The sequence below is a fragment of the Prionailurus bengalensis genome, chromosome D2 (assembly GCF_016509475.1).
Source record: "Prionailurus bengalensis isolate Pbe53 chromosome D2, Fcat_Pben_1.1_paternal_pri, whole genome shotgun sequence".
Taxonomy (NCBI): Eukaryota; Metazoa; Chordata; class Mammalia; order Carnivora; family Felidae; genus Prionailurus; species Prionailurus bengalensis.
The window spans coordinates 11,340,776-11,366,830 of NC_057351.1; the positions used below are offsets into that span (position 1 = coordinate 11,340,776).

Genomic DNA, 26,055 nt, shown 5'->3' on the forward strand with positions numbered 1-26,055 from the left:
ACTAAACCTCTCAACTTTTATGCAGCCAGAATATGAAATGCAAGTAATATTGGCCATCCACCGAAAAATGATTGATGTCAAAGAGACTCCATTCTGCATCTCTTATTCGTTTTGTAACATCGCTGTGTCCCCATGCTTTAGTGTCTTTAAACTCTAAGACTCAACTTCTCAAAATACTTGGAGAATCAGAAAACTACAGACAGGTTAAGATGCAAAGATCTTCCAAGAGTGCTCTCACTTTTAAAATTTACTGAACAAACAGTGATTACCTACTTTGCATCGGGCGCTGTTCTGGGAGTAAGAGATATAGCAGGAAATCAAATGAGGTTCTCTTTTGGAGCTTACATGCAAAGTATGGAAATACCAAGTGAACGGTTAATAACATAGGCAAACGAGGGACCAAAGAACTAGAATCCACAAAGATATTTAAAATTTTCAGATTAACAAGTGGTTGCTCCTAAATCCTGAAAAGCCTAAAAAACAAAAATACACAAACACACAAAAACTCGAGAATGCCGTTGACAAATCTCAGAGTGCTGTGCCACAGAAACTTCTTGGAGAGCCTAAGGAGGCATCCCTGCCATTGGGGGACCGTGCGAACTCAGGTTTGAGGACCGCCTGCCTAGGAAGTGGACGAGGTGGGAGAGGCACTGACCCAGTGTTTTGCGTGGATGGGTCTCGATGACTGTGTTGGGCCAAGAATGCGTGAGCACTTCTCATGGATCCTGGGGGAAGAGCATCTCTGTGGACTCATTCTGAGTCTACTCAGTACAGCCATCAGGAGCAGCAGGAAGACTTCAGGAGAAAGAGGCTGGAGGCAGGCTACTAGACACGCATGGCCGAGCAAGGAGCCGCAAACAGCCACCTGAGAACAGAGTTGCAGCTGTCCTGTCCCGTGAGCAGGGCCTTGGCTAAAGGCATCTGACATGCCCCCCAGAGAAAGGCAGCTCCCACCCCCTGCCAGCTGTTCCACTCCCCCCCCACCAAGGAGGACAGCTTTAACCTTCTGGCCAGAGCCAGAGATCGGGCAGCCACACCACCAAGAAAAACTAGGCTATGTTCTCTCCTCCCTCTCTACCCTCATCAGGAGGCAGCCGAACAGCTGGCTGGCGGAAGACACGGAGAGGGGAGACAGCCGTGTGTTCCTGCTGGCACAGCTCATACTGGGGCCAATGCCTCACAGGCAATTTCCGTTCCAGAGTCCACGCTCAGGGCCAGTCGATGCTGCTCCCCACCAGTCTCTTTCTGCCTGAACCCCTGCTCTAGAAGAGATTAGGAGGAGGGGTCTCGGTCAACATCAACAGATTAGAAAGTATCTCGGGGTGCCTGAGAGGCTCAGTCAGCTAAGCTCTGACTTCTGCTCAGGTCGTGATCTCGCAGTTTGTGAGTCCGAGCCCCGAGTCAAGCTCCGTGCCAACGGCTCAGAGCCTGGAGCCTGTTTCGGATTCTGTGTCTCGCTCTTTCTCTCTCCCTCTCTCTGCTCTTCCCCCACTCCTGCTCGCTCGCTCGCTCTCTCTCCCTCAAAAATACAATGAACATTAAAAAAAATTTTTTTAAGAAAAAACAAGTAAGTATCTCACAAAATAGGTTGCAAAATGAATTTCCATTAAAAACGGCAATGGACTTCTCATTGCCATTTCATAGACACGCGATTATTACAGGGTAGAAAATGTCGTTTATAAAATGTCTTTCAGGATTTCCTGGAGGATGACACAGGAGCACCCGTATGCACAGATGCCAGAATACTACCCAGTATGAGCATGTTTGAAACCGATGCTCTCCTTTTCCAACTCTTGACTACCTTCCGCCAGTGTTTTACGACATTTGGGAAGATCTGCCTCATTACGACACCGGGAAAATGCTCTGGGTGTGCCAAAATCCTTGATCTCTGTGCCCTTTCCAAGTGTTAAAGGCTTTGAAAAGCTGGTAACTTCTGCCTCCCTAAACGGGCTGCAGCCTATCCTCTTTGTTTCATACTTTGAACCTTCGTTAAATGAGTATTCATTGGGAGGGTGTGCCAAAGAGCCATTTCTCAAACGTCTTTAGAAAATCGTCCTGGCTTGCAAGCCTCCTGCAGATTAATTGTGTGGATTTCAGAAAAGACGTATGAAAGCCAGCCATGGCAATGCTTTCAAACTATGAATATTGGTGTTTCCGGAACACTCCACCCCCTCCAGGAGGCGGGCTCATCAGTCTGCCCCTGTCGTTCTCCACCTGCAACGCGTATTAAGTATGTGTGTCAAATTTTAAAACTGTTATAGATTATCATTCCCACCTGCTCTCTCCATGCTAAATAAACCTGCTGAAGAAAAAGAAGGTGGCTTATTTCACACCAAAGTCTACGACGGGACCTAGTGTCTACCTAGCTGGAAGCATGGGAAGGAAGCTTAACAGACTTGGAGTTAATGACACTTGGGCCACACTTCCTGATACCTGGGTAAAGAAGGACAGTGAGGGGCACCTGGGTGGCTCAGTCAGTCTGACTCTTGGTTTCGGCTCAGGTCAAGATCTCAGGGTTCGTGAGTTCAAACCCCGCATTGGGATCTACGCTGACAGTACAGAGCCTGCTTGGTCTCCCCCTCTGTCTCCCTCTGCCCACCCAGCCTCTGTTTGCTCGCTCGCTCACTCTCTCTCTCTCTCTCTCTCAAAATAAATAAATGAACTTAAAAAAAAAAAAGAACACTGAGATGTAAATATCTTATCACCTCCAGATACTGCTACAGATCTGAGGCTTTCACAGCCACACTGAAGTATCCACTCACATATAGACGGCTACTTATCTTCTGATTACACTGACTTCAGTGAAAATTACTGGCAGCAGATGGTTCTTAAGTCAACATGAGATTATATATTTTTTTCTAATCATGGAATCAGTGTTCATGACAACAAAAACAGAAAATCAAGAGTAGTCAAAGGGACAGTTAAACCACAAAATCTCTCATCGCTCTGTGTACCCCGAACACCCACCAGAGAACCTACCATGTGTATATTGAAAAAGAGCCTCTTGGGCGCCTGGGTGGCTCAGTCGGTTGGGCATCTGACTTCGACTCAGGTCATGATTTCGCGGTTCGTGAGTTCAAGCCCCATGTCGGGCTCTGTGCTGACAGCTCAGAGTCTGGAGCCTGCTTCGGATTCTGCGTCTCCCTCTCTCTCTGCCCCTCCCACACTTGTGCTCTGTCTCCCTCTCTCTCTTAAAAATAAATAAACATTAAAAAAGAAAGAGAGTCTCTGGGTGCTCTGGGTGGCTCAGTTGGTTAAACGTCCAACTTCAGCTCAGGTCATGATCTCACGGTTTATGGGTTCAAGCCCCGCATCGGGCTCTGTGCTGACAGCTCGGAGCCTGGAGCCTCCTTCTGAGTCTGTGTTGTCCTCTCTCTGCCCCTCTCTGCCCCTCCCCCACTCACGCTCTCTCAAAAATAAACATTAAAAAAAAAGAGAGAGAGCCCCTTTAGACGCACGCACTAACGTAAATAGTCTGTTTCTTCACTCGACTGGAATTAATTTACTAGCTTTCCCTTTCATCCTCAGTTGTGTAGGACTGTGCCATTTACATTAACGACTCTTTTCAGTTATAAAAGTAATGTGTGTAAATAGAATAAATATCCAATGGAACACGCAGGAAAGCAGAAGTCCTGTCTCCTGAGAAGCGGCCACCTAGCCCTTCTCTGTGCATCCTTCCTTAAGTGTCCAGTGTGTACAAGAATGTATCTTTCTCTACATATCTCTAATGCAAGGCAGTTGGAATCTTAATGTTAATACAGTAATCTTATTCTTACTACAGCAAGCATCTCGCTTTTTTTCACTCAATACCATATCCTAGATGGCCATGCTAAAAAAGAACAGCCATCTGGCGTATTTTATACGGTTTTCCTGATGATACGTTTATCTCAATTTTCAATAACACAGTACTACACTATTACTTATGGAACCAATCCCCTGTTGATAGAAAAATTGCTCTCAATTTTATGCAATTTATAAACAATTTTGCAGTGGACCTCCTTTCCACACTTGTACAAATATATCTCTAGAATACATTTCTTAAAGTAGAATTTCTAGAGTAAAAGGAAATACATTTAAAGTTTTATGTATACTGCCAACCAGAGTTTGTTTGGTTTTTTAAATTCCATCAATTTGCACCCCCACCAGAAAGAAACACACTACCCAACATTTCCCCCAATAATGAGTATTATCAAATTGTTTATCTGTGCTCATCTCCTAAGTGAAAAATGATCTTTATCATTTTCATTTGCAGTTATTTGTCATGTTGAATATCTTTTATTATTTTATTTATTGCTCTGGCAACTACCTGTCCCCATCTTTTGTCTGTTTTTCTATTAAGCGGTATGTCCTTTCCTTATGGATTTATGAAAGCTCTACACATGATAGGAACTGGGCCTTTGTCTTTCACACAGGTGGCATATTTTATAAAATCCCCACCTGTTTTTTTTTTCTATTTTGTAATTATATCATTCACCATAAACATTTTGATTTTTGCGTAGTCAAGTTTATCAGTCTTTTATTAATCACTTACTAATAGGATTTGACAACAACACGTATTGGGATGGTCAAGGCAGCAAAGTCAGTAGCTGCACAGCACCATGGCTAGGCTAGCTTTATTATTTACTCTGTCTCTTACTCAACCATTAACTCCATGAGAGCAGGGATTGGATCCTGGTCATAGGTGTCCCTCACTGCCCAGATTAGGGCATCTCCCATAACAGGTATTCAATTAATCTTTCTGAACGGATGAGAATCTTATTCAAATGCAGGTCCATTGGACTCAAAGTCCACGTTTTCCCAACACGACACAGTCTCTGTTACAGAGGACGCCTCTTCAGAAGACTGTAAAAGGAAAGAGATTCAAAACACTTGGGAAAGGGGCGCCTGGGTGGCGCAGTAGGTTAAGCGTCCGACTTCAGCCAGGTCATGATCTCGCGGTCTGAGAGTTCGAGCCCCGCGTCGGGCTCTGGGCTGATGGCTCGGAGCCTGGAGCCTGTTTCCGATTCTGTGTCTCCCTCTCTCTCTGCCCCTCCCCCGTTCATGCTCTGTCTCTCTCTGTCGCAAAAATAAATAAACGTTGAAAAAAAAAATTAAAAAAAACAAAACACTTGGGAAAAACAAATGGAAAAAGAAGCTTCCCTGGAGAGAGAGATTAAAAAAGAGAGAGAGAGGGGTGCCTGGGTGGCTCAGTCAGTTGAGCATCTGACTTTGGCTCAGGTCATGATCTTGCAGTTTGTGAGTTTGAGCCCCATGTCGGGCTCTGTGCTGACAGCTTGGAGCCTGGAGCCTGCTTCGGATTCTGTGTCTCCCTCTCTCTCTGCCCCTCCCCTGCTCGTGTTCTGTCTCAGTCTCTCTCAAAACTAAACATTAAAAAAAAAAAAAAGAACGTGTGTGTGTGTATTGGAAAAGTATATTCAGAACTTATATCTCTTGTTGCAAGAAAAAATTAGTTTAAAAGCCACAAAAACATGCACATGTCTGAAATCAGTGTGTATTACCTTACGACATACACGATTACTATACTGTTAACTTCCTTTAGATGTGAGTTTTAGAGAATTCTAATTACATCAATTTTAAGTCATAGCTCCCTCAAATCATTTCTTAATCAAATGGGATGTAAATAATTAAGGAAACAGATACATACATTTAAGAAATGTATACTTCATGTCTCCATATTAATCTATAACATAGATAATATTTACTGCCTATCAAACCTCTGATATAAATAAACTAAGTCTAACATTCTGAAAGTATAGAAGTGGATAGGAGGCAAGCATTGGAAGGACCAAATGCTCAGGGAGCAGGGACAAAGTGAGTGAGGTCTCAGGTGAGAAGGCAGACACCCCAGCCATGGGGCTCCAAAGACTGGAATGGGAAAGGTGAATACCAAGTATCTGAAAGTCAATGGCAATTCATGAAGGAAACGTGCAAGGATTCCCTGATGTCTCCCATGAAGATGGGCGGAGAGAAATCATACAGCATCCAGCTATCAGCATGATCTCAAGTATTTACTGAATATCAGCTATGCACCAGATGTGGAAGATACAGATGTAAGAGCTGGGCATGACTGTATTCAGAGAACGGGTAGAAAAATGGAATAGAAAATTATTTTCGGCCTGGAGGGAACTATGAAGAACACTTTATTTCCTCCATTTTCTGATGAGGAAATCAAGAGCCACTGTGTAGCTACCATAAGCATCATGCTGTATCTTCTGCGTCTTCTGTATTTTCAAGATCCAGAACTTCCCTTGTTATAGCCAATCGTTGCAAGTGACGTTTCTTTTCCAAGGCATAGTTAAAAGGCAAAAACAAGAACAGAAACAAGTTGAAGAAGAAAGTTTTACTACATTGATGACAAAGAGGATGGTGATAAATGTATCCTAAAGAAAAGAAAAGAAAAAAAACAGGACTAATGAGAAGAAGAGGGAGAGCTGAGCCTTTGCACACATTACAACAGGTAAGCCATCCAACAATCTTATGAGGGGAATTAGTATCGCCATTTTACAGATAATATTTACAATAACAATAGACGTCACTCACTATGTGCCTGGTATTTTCCCGAGTACTTTACATCAACTCATGGAATTGCACAATGACCCTAAAAAGGAGGCACTCTAGAGTGGGCAGTGAAGATGAAGAAACTGAGCTCGGCTTTAGTAATCTGTCCAAGGTCATGTAAGTGGTAGAGCTGTAGTTCTGAGACTCTTCTGGGCTAAAAGAAGGGTCATTTCCTCAGAGGCTGTTGCCTATGGATTAAAGATTAGAGCTTTGGTTTTTCAAGAAAAAGACACGATGGTAACAGAATGACGGGTTCAGTGATGTGTAATGAACCAACTTGATGGCCACATCTAATCTGTTACAGGGAAACCTACACCCCGTGGGAATCTCGAATACATTTATTAAATAATTCGAACAACTATTTATTGAGCGCCAACCCCATCTGCACATGGTGCTAGGTGGTGGACAAAAGCACTCAGATTAGAATTCAGTCCGTAAAACCTTTTGGATGAGTGAAGTGTACACGTTAACATTTGAGCTGGACACTTCAACTCTGCAATGCTCACTTCTGCATGGCAGCCGGGCAGTCCATGGGCTTGGCCCCAGTTTCTGACGTGAGCAGTCCCAGTGAAATGCTGGTGACATTCCTTATTTCCCTTGCAGGAAGAGCTACAGACGTGTCTACTGAGATGAAAGGGGTGATTTGCAAGGGGTTAAGAAACGGCATGCTCTTTCCTAAGGGACAGTTTCCAACAGCGGCCCTCTTTCGTTTGTTCCATGTCAGAGACCACTTGTGCAGCACTGTGAGAGGACAGCAGGCGGCTGAGGCCACACGAGGGCAGCCAGCACTGGGGGGAGCAGACCCTGCTGCGGAAGGCACAACACACATAAAGAAACTGGTTCTGGATGCAATGATAAAGCCACTGATTCACACCCGCTGGTAGACCTCCAGCTCTGGGAGCCAATGAACGACCTCTGCTGTGTGCACCAGAGGCCGTAATCCGCACGTGGACACATCCTAAGAGATGCATCATTCCACCTACAACAACTGCTTCTCCCCTTCCTCTCTGAGTAGGTAAGTCACGTAAAAGTCAGATCTTCAGCCATGTTCCCGTGAAAAATGGAGTCAGGGGCGCCTGGGTGGCACAGTCGGTTAAGCATCCGACTTTGACTCAGGTCATGATCTCACAGTTCGTGGGTTCGAGCCCCGCGTCGGGCTCTGTGCTGACAGCTCAGAGCCTGGAGCCTGCTTCGGATTCTGTGTCTCCCCCTCTCTCTGCCCCGCCCCTGCTCACACTCTGACTCTCTCTCTCTCAATAATAACCATTAAAAACTTTTTTAATAAATTAAAAAAAAAATTAAGTCATAAAACCACTTCCGACGAAGAGTGTGCTCCCACCCAGCATTTTGTAGAGTTTATTACTACTCCTTCAGTAGGTTCTAAAAGAATCCAACTTAATCCCCAATGAACTCTGTCAAGTAAAAGGAAGACAGGCTTGAGGGATATGTGGCCCAAAAGGATAAAACTGCAATGTCGACTTTGCCGGATGATGCTTTTTCTATGATTTTAGAAAAATGCATTATATTTCTCTCTGTCCATCTGTATTACTTATGGATACAGGAACGCATGGACACAGTGAAAAGAGAAAACTAACAGACTATGGAGAGAGCTGATGTGAAACTGTAAGTAAGATGTGCATCACCTAGATTTGTCTGCAATAGCACCCTTTCTGCACATAACCCTTTCTACCCTCAAACACACACAGAGGTCTAGACCCCTCTTCACCCTCAACACCTAGTTTGTCACAGAAACAAAGCCAGCGTTGTACCCAGTGAAGAGGTCAAACTGTGGTAGCAAAACCACTACCATACTCCAGACTCTACCAAATGCAGAAAGTCGTGCTCTAATTTCTGCACTGACAAAGAAATACTTTGCAAGGGGTTTGGGCACCATAAAATCCTTACCCTAATGATTTCGTGGGTAAAATAATCAACCCAGGGGGCGCCTGGGTGGCTCAGTCGGTTAAGCGTCCAACTCCGGCTCAGGTCATGATCTCGTGGTGCAGGAGTTCAAGCCCCGCGTCAGGCTCCGGGCTGACGGCTCAGAACCTGGAGCCTGCTTCGGATTCTGTGTCTCCCTCTCTCTCTTCCCCTCCCCTGATCATGCTGTGTCTCTCTCTGTCTCCCAAAAATAATAAATCCACAATCCTAGGAAGCCTCAATATCCTGGGTCCTGTTCAAAGACACGCTAGCCAGCATTACCCCTTATTCTGAAAATACCAAACCGTATGTGTTTAACTGTTATGGCAAAGAAAACAGGCCACCTGAAGGGAACAGGCACGAGAATTCTATTTGCTAAATAGTATTATTAAATTTTAGCGAGTTTCAATTAGATTATAGATAATATCTAAATATTTTGACAACTTTCCCATTTTTTGCTGAAAAAAAATGCCTTGAGACTTCTTTTCTCCACTTAGCGCACACACTTTCCTACTGTATCAAAACTCGATTTGTTTCATTAGTCAACATTTACTGAGTATCTGCCATGTGCCAGACACGATGACAGAGATGGCCAAATCAGAAAAGGTGCCCTTCTTGCCCTGGAGATCATGGTCGCATTTGTAACTAATGTGGTAAGTGCTACAAACAAGTAAATACTGAGTTCCAAGAAAGCAGAGACAGAGGGAGAGAGAGAGGGCGAGGGAACTGTTCAATCATGCTTGAAACTTAGAAAAAAATGTCAAGATTAACTTCAAAAAAGTCACACGTGAACTGGGCCTCAAAGAATATACAGGAATTTGGGGAAAGGTGAGAGTAGAAAAATGTCCCTGAAGCGTGGATGTGGCCAGGATACTGAGAAAGTGGGTATGGCCAGAGAAAGGGGAAGGACAGAGTCAAGGGCAAGCCTAAAAGGGTTCACCGGGGCCTCAAGTACCAGGCAAAGCAAGTTAAACTCGGCCTTCTGGAACGAGGGGAGAAGCTGAGAATTTTCTCAACGGAAGAGACGAGTAGCTACAGTTCACCAGATGACTGTGGGATTGTGGGGGGTGAGGGTGAGTGGAGAGGGAGGTAATTCTTCGCAGGTCTCCTGCTCTTGCGTGTCTCGCGAATGAGCCACTGAAACCTTTATTTTGGGCCATCTTTTCACAGATGTTTGTAGCAAGCAGCCTTGGAAGAGAGAGATGGTGTCTCCACCCAAAGCAAAGGGCAGGCAAGCGTATTTCCAACATGACTGACTGGGAGTCACAATCCCTTACCGGTAACTCAACGCACTGCATGTCAAATGTCCCCTTCATATTATCCTGTTGAGAAGTGGGGTTTGGGGAACTGGCCCCCAGATGCTGATATTTTGGCTTCGTCCATTGCTTTGAGAAACAAACTATCCTTCTTTATCTTAATTCGAGGCCAGCTCAGTAGCTTCCAAGTTCATAGTTCATGACAACAGACATGGAGAAGCTATTGGAATAGCCCAGACCAAAACCAATAAGGACGTATGTTTGCATACAGTTGACAGGAATGCTCCTAAACCACAAGTGTTGCTTAACATACGTCAAGCACACTTAGAAGCTGCAAACGCATGGAGAGCCTGGGTGGCTCAGTCAATTAAGCATCTGACTTCGGCTCAGGTCATGACCTCATGGTTCATGAGTTCGAGCCCCGCATCAGGCTCTGTGCTGACAGCTCGGAGCCTAGAGCCTGCTTTGGTTTCTGTGTCTCCCTCTCCCCGGCTTGCAATCTGTCTCTCTCTCTCTCTCAAAAATAAATAAATGTTAAAAAAACAATTAAAAAAAATGTAAGTTGCAAACACAAATCTCAAAAGGACGGAAGGAAGATGAAGGTCCTTGACGAGACTCTGGTGAGGGAGAAAGAGGAGTCTTGGGGGACTAACTTCAGAATCACAAAGGAAATATCTCCTGCATATGCTGACAAATATATGCAGGGGCCCCTCACCCCCCAAATTACACCCTTGACGTCTCCCCTCCACATGCTGAAGACAAATCTATTGCTCTGGGCACGGTACACATTCAGGGATGGATGTAAATACCAAACATCACTAGGATTTAGTGCAACAACAGGAAACACATTGAGCCTCGATTAAGAAGCAGGTCATAAAACTTATGGGATCGTTCTACACGGGCGTGCGTTGGCTGCCTCGAAAACCATCAGACGTCTTACCTAGCAACTCATAGAGAGAATTCAGAATCGACTTCCAAGCCTCGCCTCCTTCTCTCCCCGCCACGTCCGCGAAATGCGCCGCACTGCTATAGACATGCAGCCTGTCGATGCACTCGAGCACGAGGTTGATCATGCCCTGGAAAGTTAACAAGAATTACCCTGAGAAACAGCGATGCTGCTCACAGATGAGAAATGATGCTCAGTTGATTAATTAAAAAAAAAAAAATGCCTGGCTTGAAGTAAGCCTGTTAATCATAAAGAAAATTGAGGCCATGTATTTACATGACAGGAAGAAACACATTTGCATGGGAAATAAAACGTTCTTGAAGTAATGCAAGTGGCTTCTAAATCCTGCGGGCTGTTCTCAGAAGCAGAAGAACAAAATCAAAATATGTGCTTCATATTTGCACGGGCAAGGTTTACTGCTAGATTAAGGAATTGATCACAACTGTATTCTACCATGAGTAAACAAAGAGGTTCACTAAAAAATATTCCACGTTGACATAAGGATTATTTTTTTTTAACTTTTTAACGTTTATTTATTTTTGAGAGAGAACGAGAGAGCAAGCGAGCACAGGAGGAGGACGGGCAGAGAGAAAGGGAGACCCAGAATCCGAAGCTCCAGGCTCTGAGCTGTCCGCACAGAGCTCAACGTGGGACTCGAACTCAGTAACTGCGAGACCATGATCCGAGCCCAAGTTGGACACTTAACCAACTAAGCCAACCAGGCACCCCAAGGATTATTTTTTTAAGTTGATTTTTATTTATGTTGAGAGACAGAGACCAAGTGGGGGAGGGGGACAGAAAGAGGGAGACAGAATCCCAACCACTGGAATCCCTACACTGGCACAGAGCCTGATATGGGGCTTGAACTCATGAACCTGAGCCAAAATCAAGAGTACGTCACCTAACCGACTGAGCCACTCAGGTGTCCCTAGCATAAGAATTATTTTGAGCTGAAGGCAACTAAGAAAACATTCTCTTTTTCTTCTCCACCAGGAAGGGCGGGAGATGTTTAATCACAAGAAACAATGCCCAACGCTTATCAGCCCAGAGGCTTCACAGAGGAATCTACCTAAGAAACTTTACTAACTCACCCTCACCTTCCATTAGTTTCCGTCTGTATTTACCTTCCCACAACTTGCTGCCCCAGACGCTCAAAATTCCTTTCCTTTGTCTCTTCGGTTTCTACAAACTTACTGTCCTTTTGTTAGGAGGCTGTACAAGCCCAAGTTCTAACCACTCCTTTGAGTTGCTCATCACAGAGTGCTCCATGGATATGCAGGGTTCACCAGTTAATAAACCTCCACGTGTTTTCTCTTATATAGCTGTCTTTTGTCACTCTGATCTGCAGGGCCTCGACCAACAAACCTGAGATGAGTGGAGGAAAAATATTTCTTTTCCTCCCCTGTAACAGCATGAATGAATCCTAGTTCTTAGGGTAGGCACTGTCATCACCATTTTTAATATTAAGCTAAAGATCTAATAAATGAATAAAGACAAGCTCATGAAAAGATAGCTTTGAAGCAAATCAAAAATGTGTTATACCACTGTGCAAGATGCTCTCTAAATCTGGGGCTCCTGGAGGGCTCAGCAGGTTGAGCGTCTGACTCTTGGTTTTGGCTCAGGTCATGATGTCATGGTTTTCTGGGTTCGAGCTCCTCACCGGGCTCTGTGCTCCAAGCAAAGCCCTGCTTGGGATTCTGTCTCCCTCTCTCTCTGCCCCTCTGTCACTTGTGCCATCTCTGTCTCTCTCAAAATAAATAAATAAACTTAAAAAAAAGATGCTATCTAAATTTGAAATTAAGCTTTTATTAGTATTTCTAGATCAAGGTTGCCAAAATGAGGCAAAACACACAAAAGGAAGAGTTGATTAATCAAGGGAACCTACTTCACACAGAGTTGTAAGAGGGACCACGGCCCTAAGTACATTTGTCGGTTCCCGTCCGGATTGTCTTAGGTGAGAAATTGAAAAAAAAATCCAAAATCAATCCTTCGATTTTTCATAGCCCAGTATTTCAGCATGGTCTAATATTTTGGCAGATGCAGGATGAAAAGGTCTCAACAGGGGCCCCTGGGTGGCTCAGTTGGTTAAGTATCCGGCTCTTGGTCTCGGCTCAGGTCACGATCTCACGGTTTGTGAGTTCGCGCCTCGCATCGGGCTCTGCTCTGACAGTGCCGAGCCTGCTTGGGATTCTCTCTCTGTCCCTCTCTCTCTGCCCCTTCCCTGCTCTCTCTGCCTCTCTCTCAAAAATAAATAAGTAAAAACTTTCTAAACTTAAAAAGAAAAAAAGAAAATGTCCCATCAAACTAGCCCATGTTGTCACTGGCTCACGTTCACAGGTCTCCGTGCTTTCATACCACTACAGCCTCTAGACCCACCTTTTTTTTTTTTTGTATACACACTAAAAAGTCCTCAAAAATTAATGTTAATTTCCAAGGCTGTTGATGGCAAATTAGGAAACAGTTTTCAAACTAGAAAAAGGTAGAGGTAGGGATTGTGGGTACTCGTCAATATTCTCTAACCTTTCTTTCTTCGACACTTTTACTCTGAAACATTCATTATTCCACACACGGGGGGCACTCAGAGGAAGGGGAGCACGGACTGAGCCGGTGGCATTTTCCAGCTCACCTCTGCCATCCTCCCACCGAAATTCTTCTCTATGGCAGTAATTCCGACACTCTTTTCAAAGGAGCATTAGACGTATCGCTTGGTCCTTCTGTAATTCTGTCTATAAAATATGGCACGTGAACTCCTTTTTTACTGGAAGGTGCGTGAAATAAAATCACACGCGAAAATTCAGTCCATGTAAAAGTAAGAAGTGCATCTGCTCTGTCCAAGCAGAGAGGCTGGAGCTCTGTCTCTCCATAGGCGGCCTGACCTCCCCTGGGTAGTTTCTCTCTCTCAACACCAGGCTTCCTGGGGACCAGGCACCTCCCAAGAGCCTTGAGAACCTGCTGACGAGTCTAAAAACCCTCCAGCTTTTCAAAGCCTGTGTTCCTTCGGACACTTTGAGATACTGTGTGTCTGTAACAAACAGGAAGCGAACTGCAGTGCAGTGAATGATCAGTGCAGAAGGCTGAGCCGACAGTAAAATAAAATGCCTTTGCCAGGGGAGTGAAGAGTTTCACTGTTTCAAATTAGCACTCGCTGACAGAGACACCAAAATGATCGCAGGGTTCCTCCAAGGCCCGGTTCCCTTATGCCACTGTTTACCTGCTCATCCAACTCCAAATGCAAACCTTGTCAGAGAATCTCCCCCCAGGGCAGCGGTTTTCTGAAGACAGCAGCATAAAGGAAATGAATGTTGGTGGAAACTCACCTCTTCCTGGAAGAGATTCTGACGGTTCTTTAGAGCCCGTAATCTGTTCTGTTTGTCTTCATGCTCTAAGTGCTCGTCGGGGGGATGGAAGTAACCAATCAGGTCCTGCAGACTCAGACTCACAGATTCTATAGGGAGGTCTACTGTGGAAGCCTTCACTTTTTTGCTGAGCGCATCAAGGCCCCTAAAATACACAGCAAACATTTCTCGACATCAGCGATCTGCAATCTTACTGTTTTTTAGACCACGGATGAGTTAAAGCTTTACCCTCTCCCCCCACACCCCTGTAAAAGGAACCCATAAGAAAGGTCCTAGTTTTCCTCAAACAGCAATAATTAATATATTCCAATAAAAAATTCTAAATTTCGCCAACTATATATGATGCTATATTAAATACACCAGTATTGGGGGTGGGGGTGGGGTGCCTGGGTGGCTCAGTTGGTTGAATGTCTGACTTCAGCTCAGGTCATGATCTCAGGGTTCCTGAGTTCGAGTCCCACATTGGGCTCTCTGCTGTCAGCACAGAGCCCACTTTGGATCCTCTGTCCCCCTCTATCTGCCCTTCCCCTGCTTGTGTTCTCCCAGAAAGTAAATAAATATATGTTTAAAAAATAAAATATAGGGGCGCCCTAAAAAATAGGGTTAAGTGTCCGACTTCGGCTCAGGTCATGATCTCACGGTTTGTGAGCTCGAGCCCCGCATCAGGCTCTATGCTGACAGTGTAGAGCCTGCTCAGTGCAGAGCCTGCTTGTGATTCTCTCTCTCTCTCTCTCTCTCTCTCTCTCTCTCTCTGCCCCTCTCTCATTCATAATTTCTATCTCAAAATGAATGAAAACTTAAAAAAAAAACACCAGTATCAAGAGAAACTAGTCTAGACAAAACACTGAAGGGCTCAAGAACCAATTCCTACAAAGCCAATGGTCCCAATATTTAGAAACTAACTGATACACATTTTAAATCACCACATACTTCAAGGTCTAAGATGCAACTTCCCAGATTCATAACTCTGGGCTTTAATTGTTCTACTTTTTGTTTTTAGAGAGGGAACTTTTACCTGCTACATCACTGACCCTCGCTGTCATTTTGTAAATTTCTGCCTGTTTAAAAATATATCCCAATGATTTTAACTTAAAAAATTTTCTTATTAATCAGAAAACAAGAAATTAAAATGCTTTTATCTGAAAAAAAAGTATTTAAAATCGGATTAAGAAACATTGCATTTTCTAAGCTTTGAAGAAAAACATAGTACTGGCATATAAATGGGTTAATTTGTTAAGCTTCCTGACATTCAGACTTTTAAAATTCCTAGTTCTGAATGTATCTGGAAAGAACTTTAAAATATACTATTTGTAAACCACATCTTTCCAAAATAAGTTTATTTTTAAAAAGACACAACAGACACCATAAAAGAATGTGAGAATGCCTGTACTATAGTTGGTATAGTAATATTCATATTAGTCAAGACAAAATTTAATGCATACAATATTATACTTCCTTTCCTGCTCTCTGCATAAGCCAAATCAAATGGCAATATGTTATTACAAGGAAACGTTTCTAGCTAGCTATGTATTTTAGACTTCACATTTTAAAAACAATAAGAGCCTCGTAAGAGAATTAGCTTTTCTTTAAATTTACAATGCTCAAAAATATAATTTAAAATGTATCATCAATTATATAAGGATTACAAATAATCTTTGAAGAGCTGACTTCAGCCTTATCTATTACCTAGTTTTATCATCTCGATAAGTCTTTCTATGCCCAAAAAGTAATAGAAATAACTTGTCATAAGAAAATTATTTCTCCTCTTTTAAAATAAAAATGTATATGCAATGAAGTATTCCTGTTCTAAACCCGTTGTCCTATTAAACTTTAGTTGAATCATAAATATATTGATAATAAAGTGAAACTCAACTTCATCATACTGAAGTAAATGAAATTCAAAGGTGATTCAAATATAACATCTACATTTTTAAACCTAAAAAGGAGCAATAATAAATGTCAGCTTTTAGGTTATTAAGTTGAATATATTCACTATCAGAAATTTAACCATTTAATTACTTTCCAGAAGCCTCCTGTCAGACAAATACAATCCAAGACCCTAAAATTGTTAATTATGTTAAGGTTTATAACTTCCATCTCTACAAAGACATTTACCATCTTAATTTATCAATAACAAAAAAATGAAGGGAAAAAAATAACTGGGGAAATCCAAAGGTAGTAGAATTATACTATGCCAGAGAAACCATAAAGCCTTAAATTCATATCTATATTTTGTTAATTTGAAGATTAAACAATATTACTACCACAGATTCCTCCCTTATATAATTTCCTTTAAGAATACATCATTAACATGGGGCTTCTGGGTGGCTTAGTCAGTTAAGCGTCCAACTTCGGCTCAGGTCATGATCTCATGTTCGTGGGTTCGAGCCCCGCATTGGGCTCTGTGCTGATGGCTCAGAGCCTGGAGCCTGTTTCGGATTCTGTGTCTCCCTCTCTCTGACCCTCCCCTGTTCATGCTCTGTCTCTCCCTGTCTCAAAAATAGATAAAACATTGGGGCGCCTGGGAGGCGCAGTCGGTTAAGCGCCCGACTTCAGCCAGGTCACGATCTCGCGGTCCGTGAGTTCGAGCCCCGCATCGGGCTCTGGGCTGATGGCTCAGAGCCTGGAGCCTGTTTCCGATTCTGTGTCTCCCTGCCTCTCCCTTGCTCATGCTTTGTCTCTATCTCTCAAAAATAAACGCTAAGTTTTTTTAATAAAAAAAGAATACATTCATTAATATACCTAAAGGAAAAGAAAGCTTTATATGTATTATGTACATTCCAGAAGAATAGAATCCCTCTCACGACACAAATACAAACACACACACACACACACACACACACACACACACACACACACCCTTCTACCATCACCACCACCGCTATCCTGACCTGGAAAACAAGGAACAGAAGGGTCACAGAAAATAAACTGCGTAAGACACAAAAATGAAGATACATTAAATGGCCTTGACCTCCACTGTAAGCAGTGAAAAAGAGAAGTCTGTCCTTGCATTTTTAAAAATGAGGTTCTTAATAGTAAATAAATCTACATTAATAAAATGAATACTTAAAAATAATTTACTTTGGAAAGCACACAGGTGCCAATATTATAAAGACCTGGAGATCTTAAAGAATTTTAGTGCTTTCATGAATATTACAGAAGAATCAAATTATTTTACTTAAAATAATGTACCCTGTATAACATTCTGTAATTATGTAAAACATTCCAAAGTTTCTGAGATATATTTAAGAACTGTACAAATTCAGGAAGTCTAAAGGTTCAGCAAATACTAATGAGCATATAAGTAAAACCCACATATATAAAAAATACATGAATGTGATGAATTAAATAATATTAAAATAATTAAGTAATTAACTAATGGGTAAATCACAAAGAGAAATTAAAAAGGGGCGCCTGGGTGGCTCAGTCGGCTAAGCGTCTGACTTCAGCTCAGGTCATTATCTCACGGTCTGTGAGTTCGAGCCCTGCGTCGGGCTCTGTGCTGACCGCTCAGAGCCTGGAGCCTGTTTCAAATTCTGTGTCTCCCTCTCTCTCTGACCCTCCCCTGTTCATGCTCTGTCTCAAAAATAAATAAACGTTAAAAAAATTAAAAAGAAAGAAAGAAAGAAAGAAAGAAAGAAAGAAAGAAAGAGAAATATGGTCAACAGGGGGTGCTGGGTAGCTCAGTCAGTTGAGCCTCTGAATTCTCAGATCATGATCTCTCAGTTCATGCATTCAAGCCCCATGTCGGGCTTTGTGCTGACAGCTCAGAGCCTGGAGCCTGCTTTGGAATCTGTGTCTCCCTCTCTCTCTGACCCTCCCCTGCTCATGCTCTCTCTCTCTCAAAACTAAATAAACATTTTTTAAAAATTAAGAAAAAAGAGGACTGAACCTTTAAAAAAATACATGGTCAACAAACATGAAATATACCTATTTTCACAATCCTTGAATAAATTCAACTTAAAAATTATTGTAAATACATACACATATATGTATATACATACACGTGTGTATATACATACATAAACTTTTCCATCAAAGTGGCAAGTTTACTTATTTTTTAAAAATTATTTTCTTCTTGGGGCGCCTGGGTGGCGCAGTCGGTTAAGCGTCCGACTTCAGCCAGGTCACGATCTCGCGGTCTGTGAGTTCGAGCCCCGCGTCAGGCTCTGGGCTGATGGCTAAGAGCCTGGAGCCTGCTTCCGATTCTGTGTCTCCCTCTCTCTCTGCCCCTCCCCCGTTCATGCTCTCTGTCTCTCTCTGTCCCAAAAATAAAATAAAAAAGTTGAAAAAAAAATTTAAAAAAAAAATTATTTTCTTCTTAAAAAATTTTTTAATGTTTTTCATTTTTGAGAGAGAGAGAGAGAGAGAGAGAGGCAGAGCACAAGCAGGGGAGGGGCAGAGGAGAGGGAGACACAGAATCCAAAGCAGGCTTCAGGCTCTGAGCTGTCAGCACAGAGCCTGATGCAGGGATCAAACTCATGAACAGTGAGATCATGACCTGAGCCAAAGTTGGACGCTTAACTGCCTGAGCCACTCAGGTGCCTCTATTTTCTTTTTTTAAATGTTTGTTTATTTTGAGAGAGAGCACAAGCAAGCAAGCAGGGAAAGGGCAGAGGGAGAGAGAGAATCCCAGGCATAGTGTAGAGCCTGATGTAGGGCTCGAACCCACAAACCATGAGATCATGACCTGAGTCGAAACCAAAAGTCACACACTTAACCAGCCGAGCAACCCAGATGCCCCTCAAATTGGCAAGTTTAAAGAGATGTATGATACCCATCACAAGCCAGACTGTATATTGGTATAATGTTACAGAAAACACTCTGAGCAAAAGCTTGATTTAGTTTGAAGATATATAACTGTTTCCATTAGAAGCTATGAAACTTAGTTACTGTAAGAATCAAAACTCACAAAGTATGTAGGCTTCATCACCCTCAGTGTGAAAGGAATATAAACAGGTCCAGAACAAGGGTATGTTATAGAATAATCCTAACCTGTAGCTATCAAACACAAGTTACACACACAATTTCTAAAATCACATTGCACGGGCACCTGGGTGGCTCAGGTCATGATCTCATGGTTTGTGGGATCGAGCTCTGTGTTGGGCTCTGCCATTGACAGTACAGGACCTGCCTGGGATTCTCTCTCTCTCTCCCTCTCTCTCTCTCTCTGCCCCTCCCCTCCCCCACTTGCTCGCATGCCGTCTCTCAAATTAAAAAAAAAAATAAAATTACATTCCCTTTTTAAAAGTGTATTTAAAATAAAGACATAAAACCACCTAGCTCCCGTATTGCCAACCCACCAAATTGTAGGTTTACCACTGTAGTGTATTTTAGACTTGTGTATTTGTAAAGCCAATAAAGAAGTTGAGATAAAACATCAAACTACCACAACAAAAGGAAACGTACCTTATAAATCTATTGAAAAGGAAGACAGTGCTCCGGATGACTCGTGCGGTCCGTGATTCTTCATGCTGAGATCTAGAGAGATTTAAGCCGTCATCCATGTGACCTTCATGATGCATAATAGCCTGTACAAATGCAAAAGAACCCTGCCATTACTCCCACCATCTCCGTTCTAAACATCTCCATCTAAGAAGATGCACACTTCAAAGGTGAGCCATAACAATAACGGTTCGTACTTACAGTGAGCCAGACATGGTTTTATGCGCAACTATTCAGATTTATAATGAAAACTATGCTCTGAGGTGTTTTTTTTTTAAGTTTATTTTTATTTATTTTGAGAGAGAGAGCAAGTGGGGGAGGGGTAGACAGAGAGAGAGGGAGACAGAGTCCCAAGCAGGCTCCATGTTATCAGCACAGAGTCGGAGGCGGGACTCGAACTCACAAACTGTCGCATCGTGACCTGAGCCAAAATCAAGAAGTGGATGCTTACCTGACTGGGCCACCCAGGTGCCCCTTGAGTTGCATGATTTATAATAACTCATTCAAGTGGTATATACTTTTTTAATATTATATATATATATATACTTATATACATACTTATACATATACTTATATATACGAACACTTTTTTTTTGCATTTACCACTTAAGTATTTAGAATGGAAAAATAATACCTGAAGTTTCTACTGATTTCCTGATGGAAACTTATTTCTGTCTTTACAAAAATGTGTCTACATGTTATCATTTCTACCCATATTTTTCCCATAACCCTATATCATATTCAACTGTTAAGAAAAGGTACAAGGAAAATCTGATACTAGACTAGAACTCTTAGAAAGTAATATCTGAGTTAAGAATTTTGCTTCATTCACTCTGTTCCTGATGATTTGTGCAATCATATTTTGAACTTTAACCTTTCTGGTGAATGTTGTGGTATAAATAATACAGGATGCAGTGGAGCAAATCCGGTAAAATCACTATTATAAATTAAAATAAAAAGCCCTGCATAAAACTCATCTCCAGTATCACAAGCAGTGTAGTATTTATCCTTAAGAGTAGTAGTAATTAGAAGGAAGCATGGGGGAGGGGGGGAGGGGTGGCAGAAAGTGTTCCTAAAATCTGTAGCTTTGAGTTTTCAAGAACCCACATTAAGAGTTTTTTTTAAAGTAAAATTTTAATTATATATTTGATTTACCCCAATGTATCCAAAATATTATGTCAATACGTAATAAACAGAACAAACCTGTTCACGAAGTATTTAACATTCTTCTTTGCCTTCAAAATCCAGGATACTTAGACTATCCTGATTTAGATACCAAACTGTTAGTGAAAACACTTGATTTGTTTTAGAATTGATGACATTTACAGTTGGAAGAGCACATCCACATACCTAAGCTATTCCAAACATGCACAAAAATTCTCTAATAACTTAATTAAGCATAAGCTTTTAAATTTAAATTAATTAAAATCAAAACGAAAAATTCAGTTCCTGTAGCTCTAGCCACATTCAAGTACCAAATAGCCACATGTGGCTAAGAACTGCTGACTTGGACAGCATAGCCCCAGACCGTATTTCAAATTTATGGCAATTACAAGGGACAAAGGCAATGGGAAAAAATAATTCAGAGACATTTAGAACACGGGACATTCTACAACTGGCCTAGGTTCTTAGTCAATGATAAAAACAAGAGAGGAAGTACAAAAAAATGCATGAACATTGATTGGATCCTGATATGAAATGAGATATAAAAGACATTCTGGGACAAGAGAAGAAATATGAATACAAACAGGATATTAGATGATATAATGGAATTCTCATTATTTATTAGGTACAAGAATGGTATTACTGATGTGTCTGTGTGTGTGTTTGTGTGTGTCTATATGTATACATACACATATGCATATGAATAAATGCATTTAAATTTATGAGCCTCGCTCAAAGACCTCAAAGACAAGAGATGATCTCATCACAAAGATCATATGGGTCTACAAGAGAGTTGTCCCTGGCTTTCCATCCAAAGCTCTAAGTTAGGAGAGAGATGACTTAAGCCCAACTCAATCAAAGCAGAATCAGCCTCCAACCTCACTGGTCACTCCAAAGAGATCACAATAACCCTAAAAAAATCCATTCTGGAATGTAGATATGTTATGATTAGTAAGTCTATTGGAAATAAAGATTTCTGCCCCACTACAGTCTTTCCAACATCTCACATCGGTAGAAATAATATTTGTGGTGTTATTTGGTTCTGTGTAAAATTATGCCATATGAACAATTTAGTACTATAGTACTAAAGGAGCTCACAAATAGTGTGGGATGGAGAGCTGGAGGGTGAGAGGAAGGACAGAAAGACAGAGAGAGAAGAGGATAGGGGAGGGGAGAGGAGGAGAGAGGAGAGGGGAGGGGTGGATAGAGGAAGGGAGAGGAGGGGAAGGGAGAGGTACCCTAGTAAATGAAATAGCACAGGACTACATATAAAATTTACTAAGTTATACATAAATACTATGAAAACATAAAGGAAGGCACAGGAGATAAACTGAGACTTTCAAGAAGAACTTTTAAAATCTTTAAACTTAACCCCTGCAGGACAGATAGAAATTGGGTGGAGAAAAAAAGTTTTAAAGGGCATTCCAACCGTAGTTGACGCTTGAACAACATAGGTTTGAGCTACGCAGGTCCGCTTACACATGGCTTTTTTTCAATAAATACAGTACAGTACTGTAAATATGTTGTGTCTTAGGATTTTCTTAATATTTTCTTTTCTCTAGCTTATTTTATTGTAAGAATACAGTATATAATACATATAACACACAAAATATGTTAATTATTTATGTTATTGGTGAACCTTCCCATCAACAGTAGGCTACTAAGTAAAGTTTTAGGGGGAGTCAAAAGTTAAACACAGACTTTGACTGTGGGTTGGTGCCCCTAGTCCCATGTCGCTCAAGGGTCAACTGTGTTTGCAAAAGCACAGTTGTGTATAACCCACATTGTGTGTGTTTGTTGGCTTTTTATTGAAGTATAGTTGACAACCATAGCATATCAATTTCATGTGTACAAAATGAAAGTCACCTTCTGGATGGAAGAAGGTATTCGCAAATCATATAACTGACAAGGGATTAATATCCTGTATACATAAAGAACTCATACAAAGCAATAGCAACAACAACAAAAATATAATCTGATTCAAAAAATGGGTAGAGGATCTGAATTGACGTTTTTTTTTTCAAAGCCATGATTCTTTGAGAAACAAGGAATGTGGTACAACTGGTGGGCTGAGAAAACCAAAGACGATGCCCAGAGATTGGACAATGAATAGGTGAATGGGGCACGGATGAGATAAGAGGCAGGTCAGGAAGGGTATCATATCACTACCAAGAAGTATAGTACTTGTCTTATGAGAAACAGACTGTCAGCAGAGGACTAAACTGTAACAGTGTATGAGCTCTCCTGCTTTCTAGAAATACAACTCAGGCAGAAACAGGGAGAACAGAGTGAAGTAGGTAGACTACGCTAGAATCCAGAAAAGAGTGTATTTCTTCACTTGATATTTAAAGTCGTTATGTAACATCTGGCATTGTTCACCCCACAAAAACCAAAGAGATTATTACGGTGGGATTTGACCTTTTGCATGTAAATAGTGTTTTGCAGGTGGCCCACAGTGTTAGCTACCTCTTACTTTCTGTTGGTGTTTTATCGTCACAAAAAACGATGGCTATAAATCGCGTTTTTATGTAATCTTACCTTACGTTGTATGGATCCCATTCTCACTGATTTCACATCCACAGACTGGTAAGTAAGCCACAGGCCCGTATTTATATGTTGAATATAGCATACTGAGTCTCCATATTTTATTTCTGATGTTCCCATGCCATCGACTTCTTTTCTCACCCCTACATCCAATTTTTCCTAAGGAGAGAGAGAGAGAGAGAGAGAAAAAAAAAAAGAAGATAAGCAAATGTTGTAAAAATACTAGTTTATATTGAAAGAACTTTGCCTTACTGTAAATATGTCCCTTGAAATATTCAGCCCTCTGACATCCTTTAAAATACTAATGGTCAAATATTCCATTCCAGCAGTTCAAGCTGTACTGAAAATTGAAGTAGGAAGTTATAAAGATAAACATACCCTGAATTATTCATAATAATAGAACATTATTTTGGCTATAACATTTTATATTGCTTAATGGCAAACTCCAAACCAGAGATCTTAAAATTAGTAGCTTAGGCTTCATGTTCTTTCCAGACTATTTTTTCATCATTGATGGTTAACAGCATATATTTAGAAGAACAGAAAATCCTGTTTTGAGTTCAATCTCTGCTACTTACTACCTCTGTGACCTTAGGATAACTTAAACATTATAAGCCTTGGGTTTCTCATCTGTAAAGAAAGACAACAAAAGTATCTCCCCCGCACCACAGTATCAGACAGCACGAGCTAATGCATGTAAAGTTTTCAGCCCAGTTCCTGGGATAAAATAAACACTTACCTAAATTTTAATGATTCTGACCATGAAAATGGTATTGATAATGCTGACACGGATATTGCTGAGGATGTTAATACCAGTGATGGCTTCTTTTGAACTGATCAAAGCTATAATTCAGTTTCCCCAAGGGCCACTTCCAACGTGGACCATGGAAGTATTCACTCCTGTAGGGCTACGTGGGTAAGCGCCCTGTGCCATGAAGGAACAGCCGATCCTCTGACACCAACTAAATATACAAGTCCCTATTTCTTTTAATGCTTCCTTCTTCACCATGTCCTTTCAGTTTTCCCTCCCATGCTGAATTCTGGTCTTCAGGCACATGTGAGGTCTTGAAGTTCTGTCTAGTCCTTAAAATAACAGCAAAATAATCTAATCCTCTTTTGGTTGCTGGATCTCCTTTTGTCGTTCCTTATTCTTCTCTTTGGTCTAACTTTTGTTGATGAATTTAACTTTCATCTATGCCTTTCCTTGTTCAACTTTCAAAATAGTTACACAAATGTTTTTGGAGACTAGTTTGAGGTAACAGTTACACAATTAGTTGAAAATTACTAATAGTTACACAAATGTTTTTGAACATTAGGTTGGAGTAACCTTTATGGCTGTTATGCAGAAAGGAATACTTCAAATAAAAATAATTCAAAACAAAGTTCTAATAAGATTTTTTCATGTGATCTGCACATTGTACTAATACTAATAACTCTAAGATGATTATGAACACTCCAACAATTGGAAATTAAAATGAATTGAAATTCTTAATACAAAAGGTCAAGGTCATGTAAGAAAATGAATACAATTATATGTTAAGTTGATTTAACCATTATGCAAATAACTTGAAACACTATTCCAAGAATCTGCAATAAAACAGATAATTAAGCTATTCCAATTTCATTCTATCAAACAAGATAAACTACTAATCTACTTGCTCCAACCCTATCAATGGGAAAATTAAATTCTAGGGGAAAATATAACAATGTAATTATCTCCTCAAAATAAAACAATGAGCCTCTAACATTCTAACTTTCTTGTTTTTTCTTGTTGTTTTGTTTTTTGTTTTTTATCCAAGGGAGTTAGTTGGTAGCCTACTTTTACAGACTGTGGATTGTGTTTTGAGAAGTCACAATTACTAATTGTAAAGTTATGCTTTGTTTGCTTTTTATTAAATAGTTCACATCTCTCTCTGAATTAGTTTTAACCATGGTACGTCATGTAGAGTGTCTTAGTGACTATCTCTGAGCCTCAGGTCAGGCAAGAATGGCTAAAATAACATTAGAAAAAAGTCAAGTGATTATTTGCTGTATGAAAGAATAAAGGCCATTCATGCTCCTTCTTTCTTATATTTCCTGTCATTTTCTGTAACTCAGACTTAGGGGGAAGGAGAAATTCAGGTAAAAATAATCCAGATGCTTTGAACAACTATAAGCAGAGGCAAAACATGAGTCAAGAATATGACAGCTACTAAAAGCACCTAACATAAAACTAGCCTGTTTTACTAGAAATAAGGTATCCAGGTTAGACAAGTAATAATTTTACTAATACTCTGCATTCACTCAACACATGTTATTTTTTTTTTAATTATTCTGGCTTTGGGAAATGATAGAGTAGTGGAGTTAGACTACTCCTCCCAGAGAGAACAATTGTAAAATTTAGAAGACATACTTTCCAGAATCTATCTGAAGATCCTTAAGAGGGATCAAAAGCAGGGAGAAATCGGAGAATATTTTTCTCTCTAAAGAAAAATAGTGCCCATGTGATTTTTTTAAAGCTGCCTTTTGGGATGCCTGGGTGGCTCCTCTGATTAAGCATCTGACCCTTGATTTTGGCCCAGGTCATGATCTCACAATTGAGATCAAGTCCTGTGTAGGGCAGTCCCGCATAGGGCTTCATGATCTCACAATTGAGATCAAGCCCTGTGTAGGGCAGTCCCGCATAGGGCTCCATGCTGAGAGCATAGAGCCTTCTTGGGATTCTCTCTCTCTCTCTCTCTCTCTCTCTCTCTCTCTCTCTCAAAAATAAATAAACTTTAAAGGCTGCCTTTTGCCTTGGGACATACCCTGCCCAATCTGCTTGCGGCTCATGCAGAAGGAATCTGCTGCCTTACTGGCTTGAGATATCAGAGAACACACCATAAGG

The 26,055-nt window shown here is 41.2% G+C and overlaps 1 protein-coding gene across 11 annotated transcripts in view; it reads right to left on the reverse strand.

Annotated features, from left to right (window-relative positions):
- The window catches only part of RYR2 (ryanodine receptor 2), a 756,924-nt gene that overhangs the window by 361,282 nt on the left and 369,587 nt on the right, over window positions 1-26,055 (reverse strand). For all 11 annotated transcript variants that reach the window (XM_043596215.1, XM_043596214.1, XM_043596207.1 and 8 more), the window contains 4 exons: window positions 23,184-23,348; window positions 19,446-19,567; window positions 13,998-14,181; window positions 10,675-10,810 (listed from right to left, as the gene is read on the reverse strand). In XM_043596215.1, coding sequence (XP_043452150.1) covers window positions 10,675-10,810; window positions 13,998-14,181; window positions 19,446-19,567; window positions 23,184-23,348 — 607 coding nt within the window. The remainder of the gene's footprint in view (window positions 1-10,674; window positions 10,811-13,997; window positions 14,182-19,445; window positions 19,568-23,183; window positions 23,349-26,055) is intronic.